This window comes from Scardinius erythrophthalmus (assembly GCF_964197995.2).
Source record: "Scardinius erythrophthalmus genome assembly, chromosome: 5".
Classification (NCBI taxonomy): Eukaryota; Metazoa; Chordata; class Actinopteri; order Cypriniformes; family Leuciscidae; genus Scardinius; species Scardinius erythrophthalmus.
Genome location: NC_138225.1, coordinates 12,391,556 through 12,405,832, shown reverse-complemented (window position 1 = coordinate 12,405,832; position 14,277 = coordinate 12,391,556). Strand labels below are relative to the sequence as shown.

The 14,277-nt window shown below is 38.1% G+C and overlaps 1 protein-coding gene across 5 annotated transcripts in view; it reads right to left on the bottom strand.

Moving 5' to 3' along the window:
• acacb (acetyl-CoA carboxylase beta) overlaps positions 1–14,277 on the bottom strand; it is a 28,166-nt gene that overhangs the window by 6,454 nt on the left and 7,435 nt on the right. For 4 of the 5 annotated variants that reach the window (XM_081367069.1, XM_081367070.1, XM_081367073.1 and 1 more), the window contains 29 exons: positions 13,517–13,687; positions 13,111–13,272; positions 11,932–12,095; positions 11,668–11,818; positions 11,424–11,527; positions 11,238–11,319; positions 11,000–11,145; positions 10,757–10,907; positions 10,450–10,584; positions 9,770–9,916; positions 9,499–9,687; positions 9,125–9,225; positions 8,913–9,001; positions 8,616–8,740; positions 8,305–8,418; positions 7,794–7,907; positions 7,614–7,703; positions 7,412–7,530; positions 6,195–6,218; positions 5,528–5,671; positions 5,345–5,444; positions 5,132–5,239; positions 5,000–5,056; positions 4,874–4,915; positions 4,576–4,791; positions 3,601–3,756; positions 3,319–3,522; positions 844–999; positions 298–420 (listed from right to left, as the gene is read on the bottom strand). In XM_081367069.1, the coding sequence (XP_081223195.1) occupies positions 298–420; positions 844–999; positions 3,319–3,522; positions 3,601–3,756; positions 4,576–4,791; positions 4,874–4,915; positions 5,000–5,056; positions 5,132–5,239; positions 5,345–5,444; positions 5,528–5,671; positions 6,195–6,218; positions 7,412–7,530; positions 7,614–7,703; positions 7,794–7,907; positions 8,305–8,418; positions 8,616–8,740; positions 8,913–9,001; positions 9,125–9,225; positions 9,499–9,687; positions 9,770–9,916; positions 10,450–10,584; positions 10,757–10,907; positions 11,000–11,145; positions 11,238–11,319; positions 11,424–11,527; positions 11,668–11,818; positions 11,932–12,095; positions 13,111–13,272; positions 13,517–13,687 (3,684 nt within the window). The remainder of the gene's footprint in view (positions 1–297; positions 421–843; positions 1,000–3,318; positions 3,523–3,600; positions 3,757–4,575; positions 4,792–4,873; positions 4,916–4,999; positions 5,057–5,131; positions 5,240–5,344; positions 5,445–5,527; positions 5,672–6,194; positions 6,219–7,411; positions 7,531–7,613; positions 7,704–7,793; positions 7,908–8,304; positions 8,419–8,615; positions 8,741–8,912; positions 9,002–9,124; positions 9,226–9,498; positions 9,688–9,769; positions 9,917–10,449; positions 10,585–10,756; positions 10,908–10,999; positions 11,146–11,237; positions 11,320–11,423; positions 11,528–11,667; positions 11,819–11,931; positions 12,096–13,110; positions 13,273–13,516; positions 13,688–14,277) is intronic. The other variant, XM_081367071.1, reaches the window with a different exon arrangement.

The window sequence follows — 14,277 nt, the reverse complement described above, 5'->3', positions numbered from 1 at the left end:
AAGTGGAGAAAAAAAAAACCTTAGGAGAAACAAGGGTCAGCTGGGGGGCGCCGGTTCTCCTCTGGTTAAATGAATGAACACAGTGCGATTTATGATTCCAGGCCACATTACAAGTCAAACTATCTTCACTTTCTGCTTCAGAATTGCGACAACAGTGTACACACTGTCTAATGGAAAATTCCTTAAAGTCCCCCTGTGGTGAAAATCAAGCTTTGGTAATCAAAGATGAGCTTTAAGGGATAAAATTATTGACTACAGGGGGACTTTAAGGAATATGGTAAGAATTCATTGATGCACCTCATTGTCTCCTGGTAGTCTGTTCATCTGCACAAGTCTCCCCTGAGAATCCAGGACCAGTTCATTACACATCAACACATCTTTAGGGTAGCTGTCTCCTGGTCCCCAAAGTTTAAACAAAGCCTGACAACAGAAAAAAAAGAATAATGAGCTAACACATCCCATAAACAATCACAGAGAGAACTAGTTCCCAGCAAGCAATTTTGCGTTTAAAAGACGTCTAATAGCCGTCCAAACACAGCCCTGATGTCTAGGCTAAAACAAAATTTAATAGCCATCTAAACCATAGCCCAAGAATAGACTAGTCATCTTAAATGTCAAAGAAATTAAACCAAACTCCTTGTAATCACTGTTGACTTTGCTTACTAGATGGAATATCATACATCTTGCAGGTTATTTTGGCAAAAACGACATGTAACCAAATTCAAGGTTATTTTGGCTAGAAGTGGGTCACTAATAGCCGGACTATATCAGGTCTATAGTTAACCTAGACGTTGAAATGACGGCTATTGCTTGCTGGGTTTCATCTTAACTGAATCACCGCACCTGTCTGAACATCTCAGGGAAGTCATAGACGTACGTGGTGCCAAGGGTCTGAGCCTGGAAGCGTTTAGCTTGCAGCAAATCTTTTGTGACATATGGGGTGTTGATTAACATGCCGTGCAGTGGACCTTGTTTGTCTCCGTATGACTGGAACATTATCTGCAGAACATAAATACATGTAAGCGCTGTGGCACAGTAAAAAAGTTTTGGGTTTTTTTGGTCATGAAATAAGCAAGGCAAGTTTATTTATATACTGTAGCACATTTCATACACTATAGCAATTAAAAGTGCTTTACAGAAAGGAATAAAATAATCACAAAATAAAAGCAAGGAAAATTAAAACAGTTATAAAATGAATTAAATGAGTACAAAGATGATACATAGATAAATTTCTCATCTGGCAAAACACCGGTGTATCATATTTTTCACAACTCCCAGTTTTACTCTGAGACTTTCCCATGGTGATTACACTGATTCCCCTGATGATTACACTACAAATAATATCAATAGTAATAAGAAGACGGATTGGGCATCTTGCTTGAATGACATCAACCTCAAAACCCTCTCTTCTAGCTGTGACCACTAGGTACCCAAACCCTTTTGTCATTGTACTGCAGTGGTTATTAACCAGGGAGCCTAAATATGACTAAATATGAGCCTAAAAAAGAAAATACAAAAGTAAAAAAAAATTTTTTAATCCTTATTCTGAAGCCATATCAATCAGAATGTTGTGGACAATGGATGGCCTTGGAGTCAATAAGGTTGAGAACCACAGTTGTACTTTTACAACAGCAATATGCAAAGCAAATACTTACAAAACAATCTACTATAATGAAAAAAAAAATCTGTAGTAATGTGTTCTAATCTTCTAGAATTGTTCGACCCCAAAGTTTCACTCAGATGAAAGAGAAACAGTTTAGGTAATTTCTTGGTTTACAGTCATGCAAGTACAGCTTCTATCTACTTGAATGGGGAAAGACTGAAATCCCTCACGATTTTTGTTCAAATAACATATTTTAAATCAGGAATAAAGTCTGACAACAATGGTATACATTTTTTTTGCTCATATTACACCAATAAAAAACATTTATTTTAGGATGGTCCAGAAGATCCGGCAGTCAGTAGTGAATCAGTTTCAGTTGACGAGAAAATGCAGATGTACTTTAAGAACAGACAAATAGAGATGAAAGCGCATGCATGGCTCTGGATTAGCCATTGTTTGTGTAAACTGCATTATAACTAGACTCCTGATGACCCTGTGGTTGTGGTTTATCAGTCATGCACTCTCAGATAAACAGTTTTGATGTTGGCGAGAAGAAAATGGGCAGCTGAGAAAACAATACAGACTACAAAGCATATTGATAAACAGATCGATTAAGCAGCTGCTGTTGCGTCTGAGCTGATTTTCATCTAAACTCGACCTGTTGAAGAACATCTCATACTTATGCATTGACGCTCAAAAAACAACTGGGTCAGATATCAATGAAATCAGTGATAGAGAAAATAGTGCTACCATTAATTTTTTGTTTGATAAGACTTCTTTAATGTTTTTGAAAGAAGTCTCTTTATATTCTGCATTCATTTGATCGTACATTTCATTTGTACAGAGAGTCTGGCCTCTCTCCATTGACAAGCGTTGACATTGAATTGGCTCTATCACTCTCTCTCCTCTCTCCACCTATATCCGGTGTGTGGTGAGCGCACTGGCGCCGTTGTACTGTGGCTGCCGTCGCATCATCCAAGTGAATGCTGCACACTGGTGGTGGTTGAGGAGAGATCCCCTGACATGATTGTAAAGCGCTTTGGGTGTACAGTAGTACATATGAAAGCGCTATATAAATGCCCGATTCTATTCTATTCTAAGCGTTAACTTCCTTGAAGGCGGGTACTCTGTTGAAGTTTAAAACTATTGGATCTGCCCAGAGTCACTCTGGATCTGCCATAACCGATCGCTAATGTTTGGTTATAATGTAACCCTACAACTCAAACTAGCGCACAACCTCATCATCATCGTTCTCAGCCACTCCCTCAGTTCGCTGATTGGACCGTTAAAAATTTGGTCGGAGAAAACCCACGAATATACCGCAAACCCAGACGGAGTACTGAAGGAAAATGAAAATTGAGCGGAAGTACGTTCAATATTATTAAACAATAATATTATGAAATACTATTACTAATACAATTTAAAATAACTGTTTTCTATTTCAATATATTTTAAAATGTAATTTATTCCTGTGATAGCAAATCTGAATTTTCAGCAGCCATTACTCTAGTCTTCAGTGCCACATGATCCTTCAAAAATCATTCTAATATTGATCCATGTAATCCTTGCTGACAAAAAAAAAAACTCACTTACCCCCAACATTTGGATGGTAGTGTAAACATACCACTTTGTGTTATGGCAAATGTGTAATTTGGAGTAATCATAATCCTAACAATGCCACTTTAATCAGGAACAAGAGTGAATGTAAGTTGCACCTGTCCAGTGGAGAGGTCAGTGACCTCCTTGTATAAGCTGATGTCCAGATAGTAGCCGGACTCATTGGTGAGGAAGAGGCGGGTGGGAATGACATCTCCGGTGGTGGTGAGGCGGATGTTGATCTTCAGCTCAGCCTGGAGAACACGCAACTTCCACAGACGACTACCGTACCGCATCACCATGGAACGTACAGACTCCTCTATCTGTAGGAAAAGACGACAGAATGTAGCTAAGCAATACAGCTCAGGAGCAATAGCAGTGGCTATGTTTTTGAATCTAACCTTTGAAGGGTCCATATTAACAGTGGGTACAAAATTGAGGAAGATGTGATTACAGTCAGTACGAGCGGGTGTGTTACTGAAGGCCACCTCCAGCTCATCCATCGCCTCCAGCAACAGCCGCTCTCCCTCATTCTGCAGATACTCAAATGAGGCCTCCTACAGAAAGAGGGGAAAAAATCTAATCAAAAAAGCTTTAATAAAATGAAGGCCATATATAAATTTACCCTCAAAATACCAATCAACAACCTACACTGGCATTTCTTTTTTCTTATTTTGTTATTATATGAAATAAGACCTTGGGATTTCTAAATTTACGATCTATGCAGTAGTACTAACATTTTAACTTATTATAACTGACTTTCTATTGCCAGTTTTGAAGTTGGAAACCATTTTAGACATAGTACATCAATATATACACTACTGTTCAAAGGTTTGAGGACAGTACGATTTTTATTAAATCTTATACTTTGTTTAATTAATACTATACTATATATATATAGTCTGTGTAATAATTCTGTATAATGTGGATCAGTTCAGACATTATTTTATGATTGACACCAAAGGTTAATCAAGCATGCATTTATGATGACGTTAAGTTAGACTCACAGATAAGCTACCTATACAATTTATTTCCCCAGACTGGAGCAGTGTTTCTGTAGTTTGCAGTGTAACTGGTAAAACATGGTGCTAGCAACTACAAGGTTGTCGGATTGACACACAGGGAACAGACTGATAAACATACTGATAACATGTATAAATTGAATGCACTGTAAGTCGCTTTAGATAAAGTGTCTGCCAAATAATCATAATAAATATTTAGACCACATTTACATTCTGTGGTTTAAATGCAGTCATTGAAAGTAAATACAATCAAACATTGCCTTTCTCTGAGCAAGACTCCACTAAATGCCTGCAAAGGTCCTCAAAGGTTTTAGGACACAAGATTGCATACTGTCTATTAGGAATATTGGTTACCTTTGTAATGAGGTCAGAGTGGCGAATGATGGCTCTGATAAAGAAGCGATAATCTGTGACTTCTGCCCCCTCTTCCACGCGAGCGGCACCCAAGTACAGTTGCATCCTGTGATGGGCACAGGGAACGGCCGTCAGATCAAAGTTACGCATACGATTCAGCTCAAGCTGGAAGGCCAGAGCAGGCTCCAGGTTACGGTAGATTCTGTCTTCATGGAACTAGAGAGAAAGGGGAAAATCTTCAGCTGTTACTCTATAATGTAAATTTTTTAATTATCAAATCAACAGATGCATCACTTACTTCATCTCTGGCCCTGAACGTGAAGTACTTTGGGAACTCCCGCTGAGGGGGAAAAAAGGCATACAATTTCAGTCTCTTTTGATTGACAATATATTTAGGCAATGGCAATTGTATGTGAGCATTCACCTTTTGTGCAACTAAAAATGTCACTCTTCTGATTCCATATTGATAGAGCAGAGCTTTCTGAAATGAACACAAGGAGTCAAGCCACTGACCAGCACACACAGCTAAAAGGTCAACAATCTTTAAAATACTTACTTTAGAGTGAGCAAAGCCAGTGAAAGCTGTGACTAAAGCATCATCATCTTCAGTGTCTGCTTGTTTGATAGACACATTTATGATGTGTATGGGGTTTTCCTTCATGTTCTGAAACAGTATATATACACACACATAAATAGTTCACCAAAAATTGTTTCCCAACAATTGTTTTTTTGGCGTGAATTATTCTCGTTTGTTTCTCCTAACTCTCACCTTGCAGCTCTCCCCATCACAGAAGGTGGAACAGCCGTCAGAGAACAGAGAACTCTCACACAGCGGGTCCGCAAAGCGAAAGATCACTTCATCAAAACACCTACAACACAAATCACAGATCAGACGGAATCTCCCATTTTGTTAACCATTTAATCTTTTTACAAGCACAAAATATTAAGGCACCTTTTGAAGTGGTCAAAACTATGGAAGGCAACCATGGCTCCCATCCTCTGACATGGAGGCGACAGCGCCCCATCCAGGAAGAGCTCACTGCCTTGACGACGCATTGCTTGAAACTCTCCCGAGTCATTCACAGGAACAGACAATCTGAGAGGGGGAGGAGATGGTGTGTGTGTGTGTGTGTGTGTGTGTGTGTGTGTGTGTGTGTGTGTTTGTGTGAGAGAGTAGAATTAAGGGTGCCAATTATGGACAAAAGCATAAACTAAAGGCACTGCTTGTGCTGAAAGGAAAAAGCACAAGTTTCAATGCAAAATACTCAGTAATCTTCCTCTTTATTCTCAGCTTGAGTGAAATTAGATTATGTGGCTCATCTAAATTAAACTGGCACGGGTTCAGGAATGAATTGGTAAACAGTCCACATTTTTTCAGACTGTGTTGAATGGAAGCACATTTAAGGCCAATTTAGGCTTGTAGACTTACCCAACAAATTGACAAATTATGTGAGCCACTAAATCCAGATAAAACAATTAAAAAGAACTGTCCCTTTGAGGCCAAATTTCTTCAAGTCATTAAATACCGTGGATGCATCCAGCAGGCATTGCTGCAGACAAACTATGTGGTAATGCACACACAAGGCTAACTGGTTACTGGTTAGGAGCTGTTACTCTACCTGTTCAAAGTAGGACTGCTCCCTCTGAAATGAGAGCAGGTGTGTGTTAGCATGGGATCATTATCTTCTAAAAAACAATCTTAGTAGAAATATTTTTCTAGAAATTCAAAATGGATCTATTAATCGTTATTGATCATTAGAGTGAAACAAATCTCTATGAAAACCGATTAGCAACCAAAGTAACAGTAAGGGAATCACTTTGCATTCGACGACAAAACACTTAAAGCTACAATCCATAAACTATTTGTATAAAGAAAACCCTGTTAATGTGATTCAATGTGATTGACCAATCTGCTTTGACCTACATATCTATTTATAATTAAATATTTTTCCAAATATTTAGCGAATATTTTATATTCTGAAGCCTTAATATTTAAAAATGACATGAGAAGGTCTTAACAACCCATTTTACTTCCAAATATTACATTTAGGCCAATGATTGTTATACTTTGATTAATATAATACACTACTTGTCTTTAGACCATTCATTCACAATTAGACCAAGAATGTGTATTAATAAAGTAAACGGGGTCAATTTTGACTTCATGTCGACAAAAATATATCAAACACAGTTAATAATTCAGTGTCTATTTTAAACAAAGCCTTCATTAATGTGTAAAACTAATTGCAATATAACTTTTTTCTTTCAAAGCAAGTTGATAAATCTTAAATCACCCCAGTGTGAAAATGGTGATCAATACCATCTCCCAGTATAGCTTAGTAAAAAGAACCCAAACCAGGCTTTAGCCCAAAGGGGGAAAGTTATGATTGTAAGACGGGATCTGTTTTGTGCACTCTGTGAAATATTACTTGATTAGGGAGATGCTAACAAATATATATAGCGTATTACGTGGGTTTGGGCATGGACTGGCTCACTGGGGAGAAAGGTTCTCTTTCAGAGGGAAGAAAACAACGTCAAAATATAAAATAAAAGTTACAGGGAATCTTAAAGAAATATCCAGGCTAGGAAATAAAGGTGGATTGTATATCCAGGTTCAATTATCTTGTTTTTTATTACATAAACAATGTAGTCTGTTAAGCACCACAGCAATGAACTACCATTCATGAAGGTCATACCAAAAGCTTCTATATTTGAAAAAAGTTGGCCACAAGACTCCCATTGATTTGGAGGTCATGGGAAAAACATACTTGTAAGCCCTATTCAGTATATATATATATATATATATATATAGATCTACATGTGATTGCTGCTATACCTGTTTGGGTGGGATGATGGTAACATGAACTGGAAGTCTACTGCACATGTCCCATCCAGCAGCTGATGATGCTGAAGGCTGTTTAGCTCATAAGCAATATATCCCCTCCGTACGTATACCTGTGAAATTTCAGAAAAGTTCATAGAAAGTCCTGACCACATACCACTAAACATATGGGGATAAAAAGACGAGCTTTACTGACCTCTAAGGCAGCCATGCAAACCACACGGTTGATGTGGTAGAAGAAACTGGGCAAGACGTCGAAGATGGAGGTCTCAGACAGGATGAGTTTCTGCAGATGCAGGATTTTTGACTTGTTATGCCTTTGTTAGATTTGTTAGAATATCAAAAAGATAAATGTTTTATCTTTTTGCTGCTTTACCTTGAGGTTCTCAGGACAGAACTGATGCCCATACATATCAATAGCAGATAAAAAGATGGATTCCACCTGGTTATGTCTGAGTTCATATGAGGGCAAATGAGAAGCGATCAACACCTGAAGAAAGATGTAGAGTTGTTATGGCTAGGGTATTGCTTACTGTATACTGTACCGTATATACAGTATGCTGTCGAAAACAGTTGTGCAGTTTGATATTTTTGTGGAAATTAGATTTTTTAAGGATTATTTGTAACATAAATACACTTTTGATCAATCGAATGCAAATCGAATGACCCCACACTTTTAAGCTTGCTGTATAAAACTATTAATTTCCTTTCCCAAACTTTACTGACCCTGAACATTTTAAACAGTAGTGTACATACTGCTTAAATAGCCTGCGAAAATAGTATTATTAGTATGGTAGTATGCTATTTTGAACAGAGCCAGCATTAACACATATGTGCAGGAGTTCAACAGAGGTCAAAGATCACGACCACTGAGGTTCAGTGCATACCTGTCTGGCCCGAAGTGCCACTTTAGAGTTTTCCATTTTACTGAGTTGTGTAAGCTCATCAAGAATGACCATAAGCTCATCAGCAAGCATTGGGTCCCGGCCACACAGCTGGTCCTGAAAAAAAGTTGCTTTTTTAAATTAAATAAGAACACAATGTGTCCATTAAACCTAACTATTGCATTTAGTTATGTTAATCCTCAGATGAGGCACTTATACATCCTGTTCTTATTTTCAGAATGATTGGGGGGAATCAGCTGATGCATCTTAATGAAATAAATAAGCACTGTTAAGTAGTTCAGAAAGGATCTTACTATGAGCATGGTGACTAGGATGTTCTTCTTGGAGACCTGAGCATGGGAGAAGATGCACCCCAATACTGGAGTCATGTCAGGCTTATACTGCTCTCTGAGATTGATGACACATTTATCATAGTGAGCTGCCGGGGAGAGTGAGAGAATTACAAATTTCTTATTAAAATTCCCCATATTGTTTGTGCACTTTATCTATCTTTTGTTATTAGATTTTTAAAACGAAAGGTAAAACTTGTGAATTGATTTTCTGTTTGATCTGATGTGACAGTATTGTCAAGGTTAAAGTTGGACATTTACCTTGCTGAAATTGCATCTCCACCTGAAGGTACCGTTTCAACAGATCCAGCACAACCGATTTCATATAGCCTCTAACTCCACTACGGTATCTAAAAATGATTAAAAAAAAAACAGGTGCATATTGACATTTTCTAGTTAACAAAGCAGTCTTTGGTTATCTTAAGACAACAGCAAAGGTAGGATCTATTAGTGAGTCATCGGGCATTTCTCACCTTTGCACCAGTTGCACAATGCTTTGAGTGTTCATGAAGAAAACCTCTCTGTCTGCTTTCCTCTGAAGCGTAGCAGCATGACTGTCAAGTATATTTGCTATCTGGAAAAGTGTTGATTGAAAACTGAATAAAACTTGAAAGTTGCCCTCAGAACTTTAATTTATTACAATATATTTGCCAAGGAAATAAATCAAGTAATATAATTAATTCACTAAATGATAATCCCAATTATAGTGACAATGGTTACACAGAATATATTTGTTAAGGTTTCAACCATAGATATAGACTGTTACACTTGACTATATGTAATACTGTCCAGAGATATGAGTGCAATCTATGTTTCAGATAAGCATATTTATTTCTTCATCACTCACCCTTTGGCTGGGGAACTGACAGAGCACAGAGGTAATGTTACTGGCGTACTGTGCCATGACCTTTCGAATTGCTTTTTCCACAGTAACTGGTATACGCCCTGCCACGCTGGTCATAATCTCCTGCAGTTCAAGAAGAGGCAGAGACGGATCCCGAAGTGTCTTCATCAGCGTGTTGACCCACTTCTTCAGCTGTAAAGACACATGGATATAGTTAACAGACTAGTCTGCACACTGTTTTCATGCTGGTTTGAGTCTGAATTGGTGTTCTCACTTTCTGACTGAAGTATGGCTCTGGCAGACAGTATCCATCCATAATCTTCACCAGGTTCTCCAGAACATTGTGGAAGACCTGATGAAGCCTCTCCCCTATAATTGGTAATGGCTCCTGGGTTGGTAATGCCTCGGTGTTTGGCTTAACCTGAGGGAGGTGACCAGGAATTAATACTTCTCATTGCAGATGGCAGTGTGTCTAAAAATGATACCAGTAAAGAAGCAAAAACAGCGACGTGAAAACATGAAAGAATTATATTCGAAAATGCATGAATGTCACTGCATTAGACATCAAACCAATGGAATCTGCAAACAATTAATGCTACATCTTTTCACAGTACTGACTTTTCTTTTTTACTTCACCTGATTTCAGATGTAGTGTAGTTCATCACATTAGGTGTGAATATGATCCACGAACAGTTGTTGTAACGTGTTTTGCTTGAAAAGTATGCTTGAACTATTATTTTCTTTACAACAATTGCCACTTGGTTTAATATTTTCTTTTATAAACCAATCATATTCGTACATTTTTAAGTGGTTGTAAAACTCCCCAATACATCTTTGGGATAACCAACCAAATGGGACAACTATCACGTTTTCAACATTTGCCCAAGACAAACAAAACAGTAAGTGGATTTCATCATGTGCTTCATCTTGTGAGAAGCATTAAAGATAAATCACCGGATGAATACAGCTGGGGTCATCCAGGTCCATTCGTGCCACTACACAGCCGGGCTCTAATACGGTTCCTGGTCTTTTTGAAAAGTTAATGGAACCGGAGTGCTGGACATGCAGGGTCATCACCATCTTCATAACCTGTAAAGAAAAAATAAAAGGAGACAAAAGCAAACAATCACTATAGTAATTCAGTTAAAACTGTCCTCTGTATCCATCTCTGTCAGTCCCATATAATGTCATATACAGAATATGATAAAGTGCATTCTGCAGAAACTACCTAGAAATGTAAAATACTTTGCCTCATCTTTACCTCAATTTCAGCATAAGGCTGGGAGGCCAAAACATGAGAACCATCATCGACCACATACTGCAACAGCTTTCCAGCAGAGGGCGACCTGAGTACCGTAGGGTCTCGCTCCTTCTCAAACACACACGTTTTGTTACCCACTGTGATGCGATAGCTATACATCATACGACAAAGACCAAATAAACATCAGTGGTTACATAAGTACGTACACTGTATTTTACAGCACAAAACCACTGCTTTACTAACCTGTCAATCTCCTCCTTCATGTAGGTTGTGTAGCTGCTGCCACCATAGGAAAGTAGTAGACCACCATCACTGAGTCTATGGACATCAACTTCAATATCCGAATCATTCATTATGATAACATACGTGGTGGGTGACTGGCGTGCCACCTGTACCCCAGACACAAGCACACACATTCACACCTGTTAATCATAAAACACACTTACTGAAATACCCTTGATCATCTTTTGATTTATTTTACCTTCAGGCAGTATTTGACTCCATCATAAATCAGATCAGCATTGATTGTGTTGACCAAACTAGCAGCAGGCAACACCTGGCCCCTAAAACATCCAGAAAAGCATTACAACACTAAATTAAAACAGAATAGTGGTATCTTTTAGTTTTCAATGCCTTAGATGCTGGAGTGGCATAGTAGTCGAGATACCTCTCCAGTGAATGCAGGAAGTCAGACATGCTCTTTCTGAAACTTGCATCAGCAACATGTAGAGCACCGCATACCACACCTAAAATGGTGTCTGGCCTCTCAGCCTAAGAGAAACACACAATAAATTAACATAAAACAAATGTCACTTTACCTTAAATGGCTTCAAAGTTCATTTTACATGGGTGGAAAGTAGAACCGAGTTCCTAGAGACACTTTGACTTGATTTGGGACATTTGGGTCCTACCTGTACTTTTTCTGAAATTAGGTGGTCCAGCCAGCCAGTATCAATGTCATTGTTCCTGAAACTCTCTGTTTCCAGTAGTTTAATGAGGTACTCAACTGTGGTCCTGAAATCTCCTCTGATTGAGAGTTCCTTCATGGCTACCACCATGTTCCTGCAGGCCACAGAAACAAAAACTTAATTGATTCACAATAAAAAGAGAGCTCTGTCTAATTTTTTTCTTTAAAGAGCAAAAAAATAAAAGACTGCTGATCTAAATGGACTCACGAGATGGCCTCTTCTCGGTTCTCACCCCAGGAGAAACAATGTCCAAACTGAGAGTCTGCAAACTCATGTAAACCTCCGGTTGCTCCTACACTGAAGTAGCCCCACACGTTCTTACTGCTGCGGAAGTTCAGCTCCTGAACAGTGCCTGAACTTGGTTTAAAACCCTTATGAAGACAAAAAAATATATCAAGAAATAAACTGCTAAAGTAGCCTTCAAAGACTACTGCTTCCAAACTCTAAAAGGTTTTAAAAACATCTAAGAAGATAGTTAACTCTTTCCCCGCCAGCATATTTTTAATAGGTGGTCAGCCACCGCCAGCGTTTTTGATCATTTTCACAAAAATGTCATGGCCCCCAGAGTATTTTGTTGTATGAATTCCTGAACATGCAATGTCAAAAGAAAGAACAGACCCTCTGTTTTATTCTAGCTTCATGCATTCTTTTCAGTCAACACTTGAATGTGGGCAAGCTTCATAAAAAAGCAACATTTTGAGCAAAAAGCTGAGAAAATCACGTTTTTGTCAGACTACATCTGGATCATATTCAGAAAGATGATCAAACTACAACTAAAATTACACTTATAAATGAATTCAGACAAGAACTCTAGTAAATTTTGCATTATTAGACCATTTTAGAAAAGATACTCATGAATATGCATATATACAATACTGTTTAAAAGTTTGGGGTCAGTAAGATTTAACACTTTTTAAAGAAAGTCTCTTAAGCTCACCACAGCTCTTAAGCTCAGCATTTATATGATCAAAAATACAGTAACAACAGTAATACTGTAAAATATTATTACAATTTTACATTTTTGACAAAGCTGAATTTTCAGCAGCCATTAGTCCAGTCTTCAGTGTCATATGATCCTTAATTCTTATATGCCAATTTGTTGCACTTATTATTATCACTATTGAAAACACCTGTGCTGCTTAACATTTTTGTGGAAATAGAGATACTTTTTTTCAGGATTCTTTTATGAATAGAAAGAACAGCATTCATATACATCATAAATATATTTGTACCGTTACTTATGATCAAATGTATCCTTGCTGAATAAAAGTATTAATTTAATTTTCTTTTAAATCTTCACCCCAAACTTTTAAACAAATTCAAGCCATTGTGTATAGACTGTTGTTGAAACAAGCTTTTTAACATAAACATGAAACAATTGCTCACTTCGTCTGGATTCTCACTGGTGATGCGTGCAGCTATGACATGTCCCCGTGGACAGGGGATGCATTCTGGAGATTCAAAGTTAATAGGTGTGTCTCCCCACGGACCTTCACCAAACAGCACACGGATATCCTTAATTCTGTAAAGAGGGATCCCCATCGCTATCTACAAAGAGATGGTATCAAAAGTTTATGATCAGCATTTGAGAATTATAGATATTTTAACAAAAACAAAATCTGAAAAATTATTGAGGAATATGATTAGTTCCTGCTACTTTGCAGCGAAAACCTCTACGAGATCCTCAACGAGAATCTCATCATTAAACAACAGCACCTTTGGAGGGGTCACTATATCATACACACAGTGCTTCTGAGTTCTGTCACCTCCTGACAGCTGTACTTTGCTTTACCTGTAGCTGTGCAGCAGGAAGGTTGACGTCAGCAATCATCTCAGTACAGGGGTGTTCCACCTGTAGCCGTGGATTCAGCTCCAGGAAGTGGAAACTTCCATCCTCGGAAAACAGATACTCTACCGTACCAGCACTCACATAGCCCACCATTTTAGCCAGACGCACTGCATACTGACATAAAGAGCAGAAAATGAATTGTGCATGTCAATATGAATACCATTATGGTACAGGTCCCAAACCCAAAAGATGAGAATTAATTAATCATATGTACAAAAATATAATGACCTGTCATTAATACTGGAGTGCATTTTTGGCACATACCTGTATTTACATCCTGTTTTTGGTCGAAGTCCATAGTAATCAATTGTCGAGTTCACGCGCGTGATCATAGGTAACTAAACCTATGCGGGTCAACTCGACAATTGATTACTATGGACTTCGACCGAAAACAGGATGTAAATACAGGTATGTGCGCTGGCTGAAATAACATCATTTTTATTCATATCTTTCACATCTACTGCAGTCAGACTGCCCCATTGAAGTCAACAGGGTGCAAATTTTAAAAAGAGGATAACATGGTGTAGGCAACACCGATTTTTGTCGTTGTTCTCTGTATTGACAGCACTCCAAATTTACAAAAAAATGAGCTCAATGTTATAATTGACCGGAGTTCTCCTTTAAGTTGTACCAAACCTGTATGAGTTTCTTTCTTCTGCTTAACACAAAAGAAGATATTTTGAAGAATGTTGGTAACCAGACAG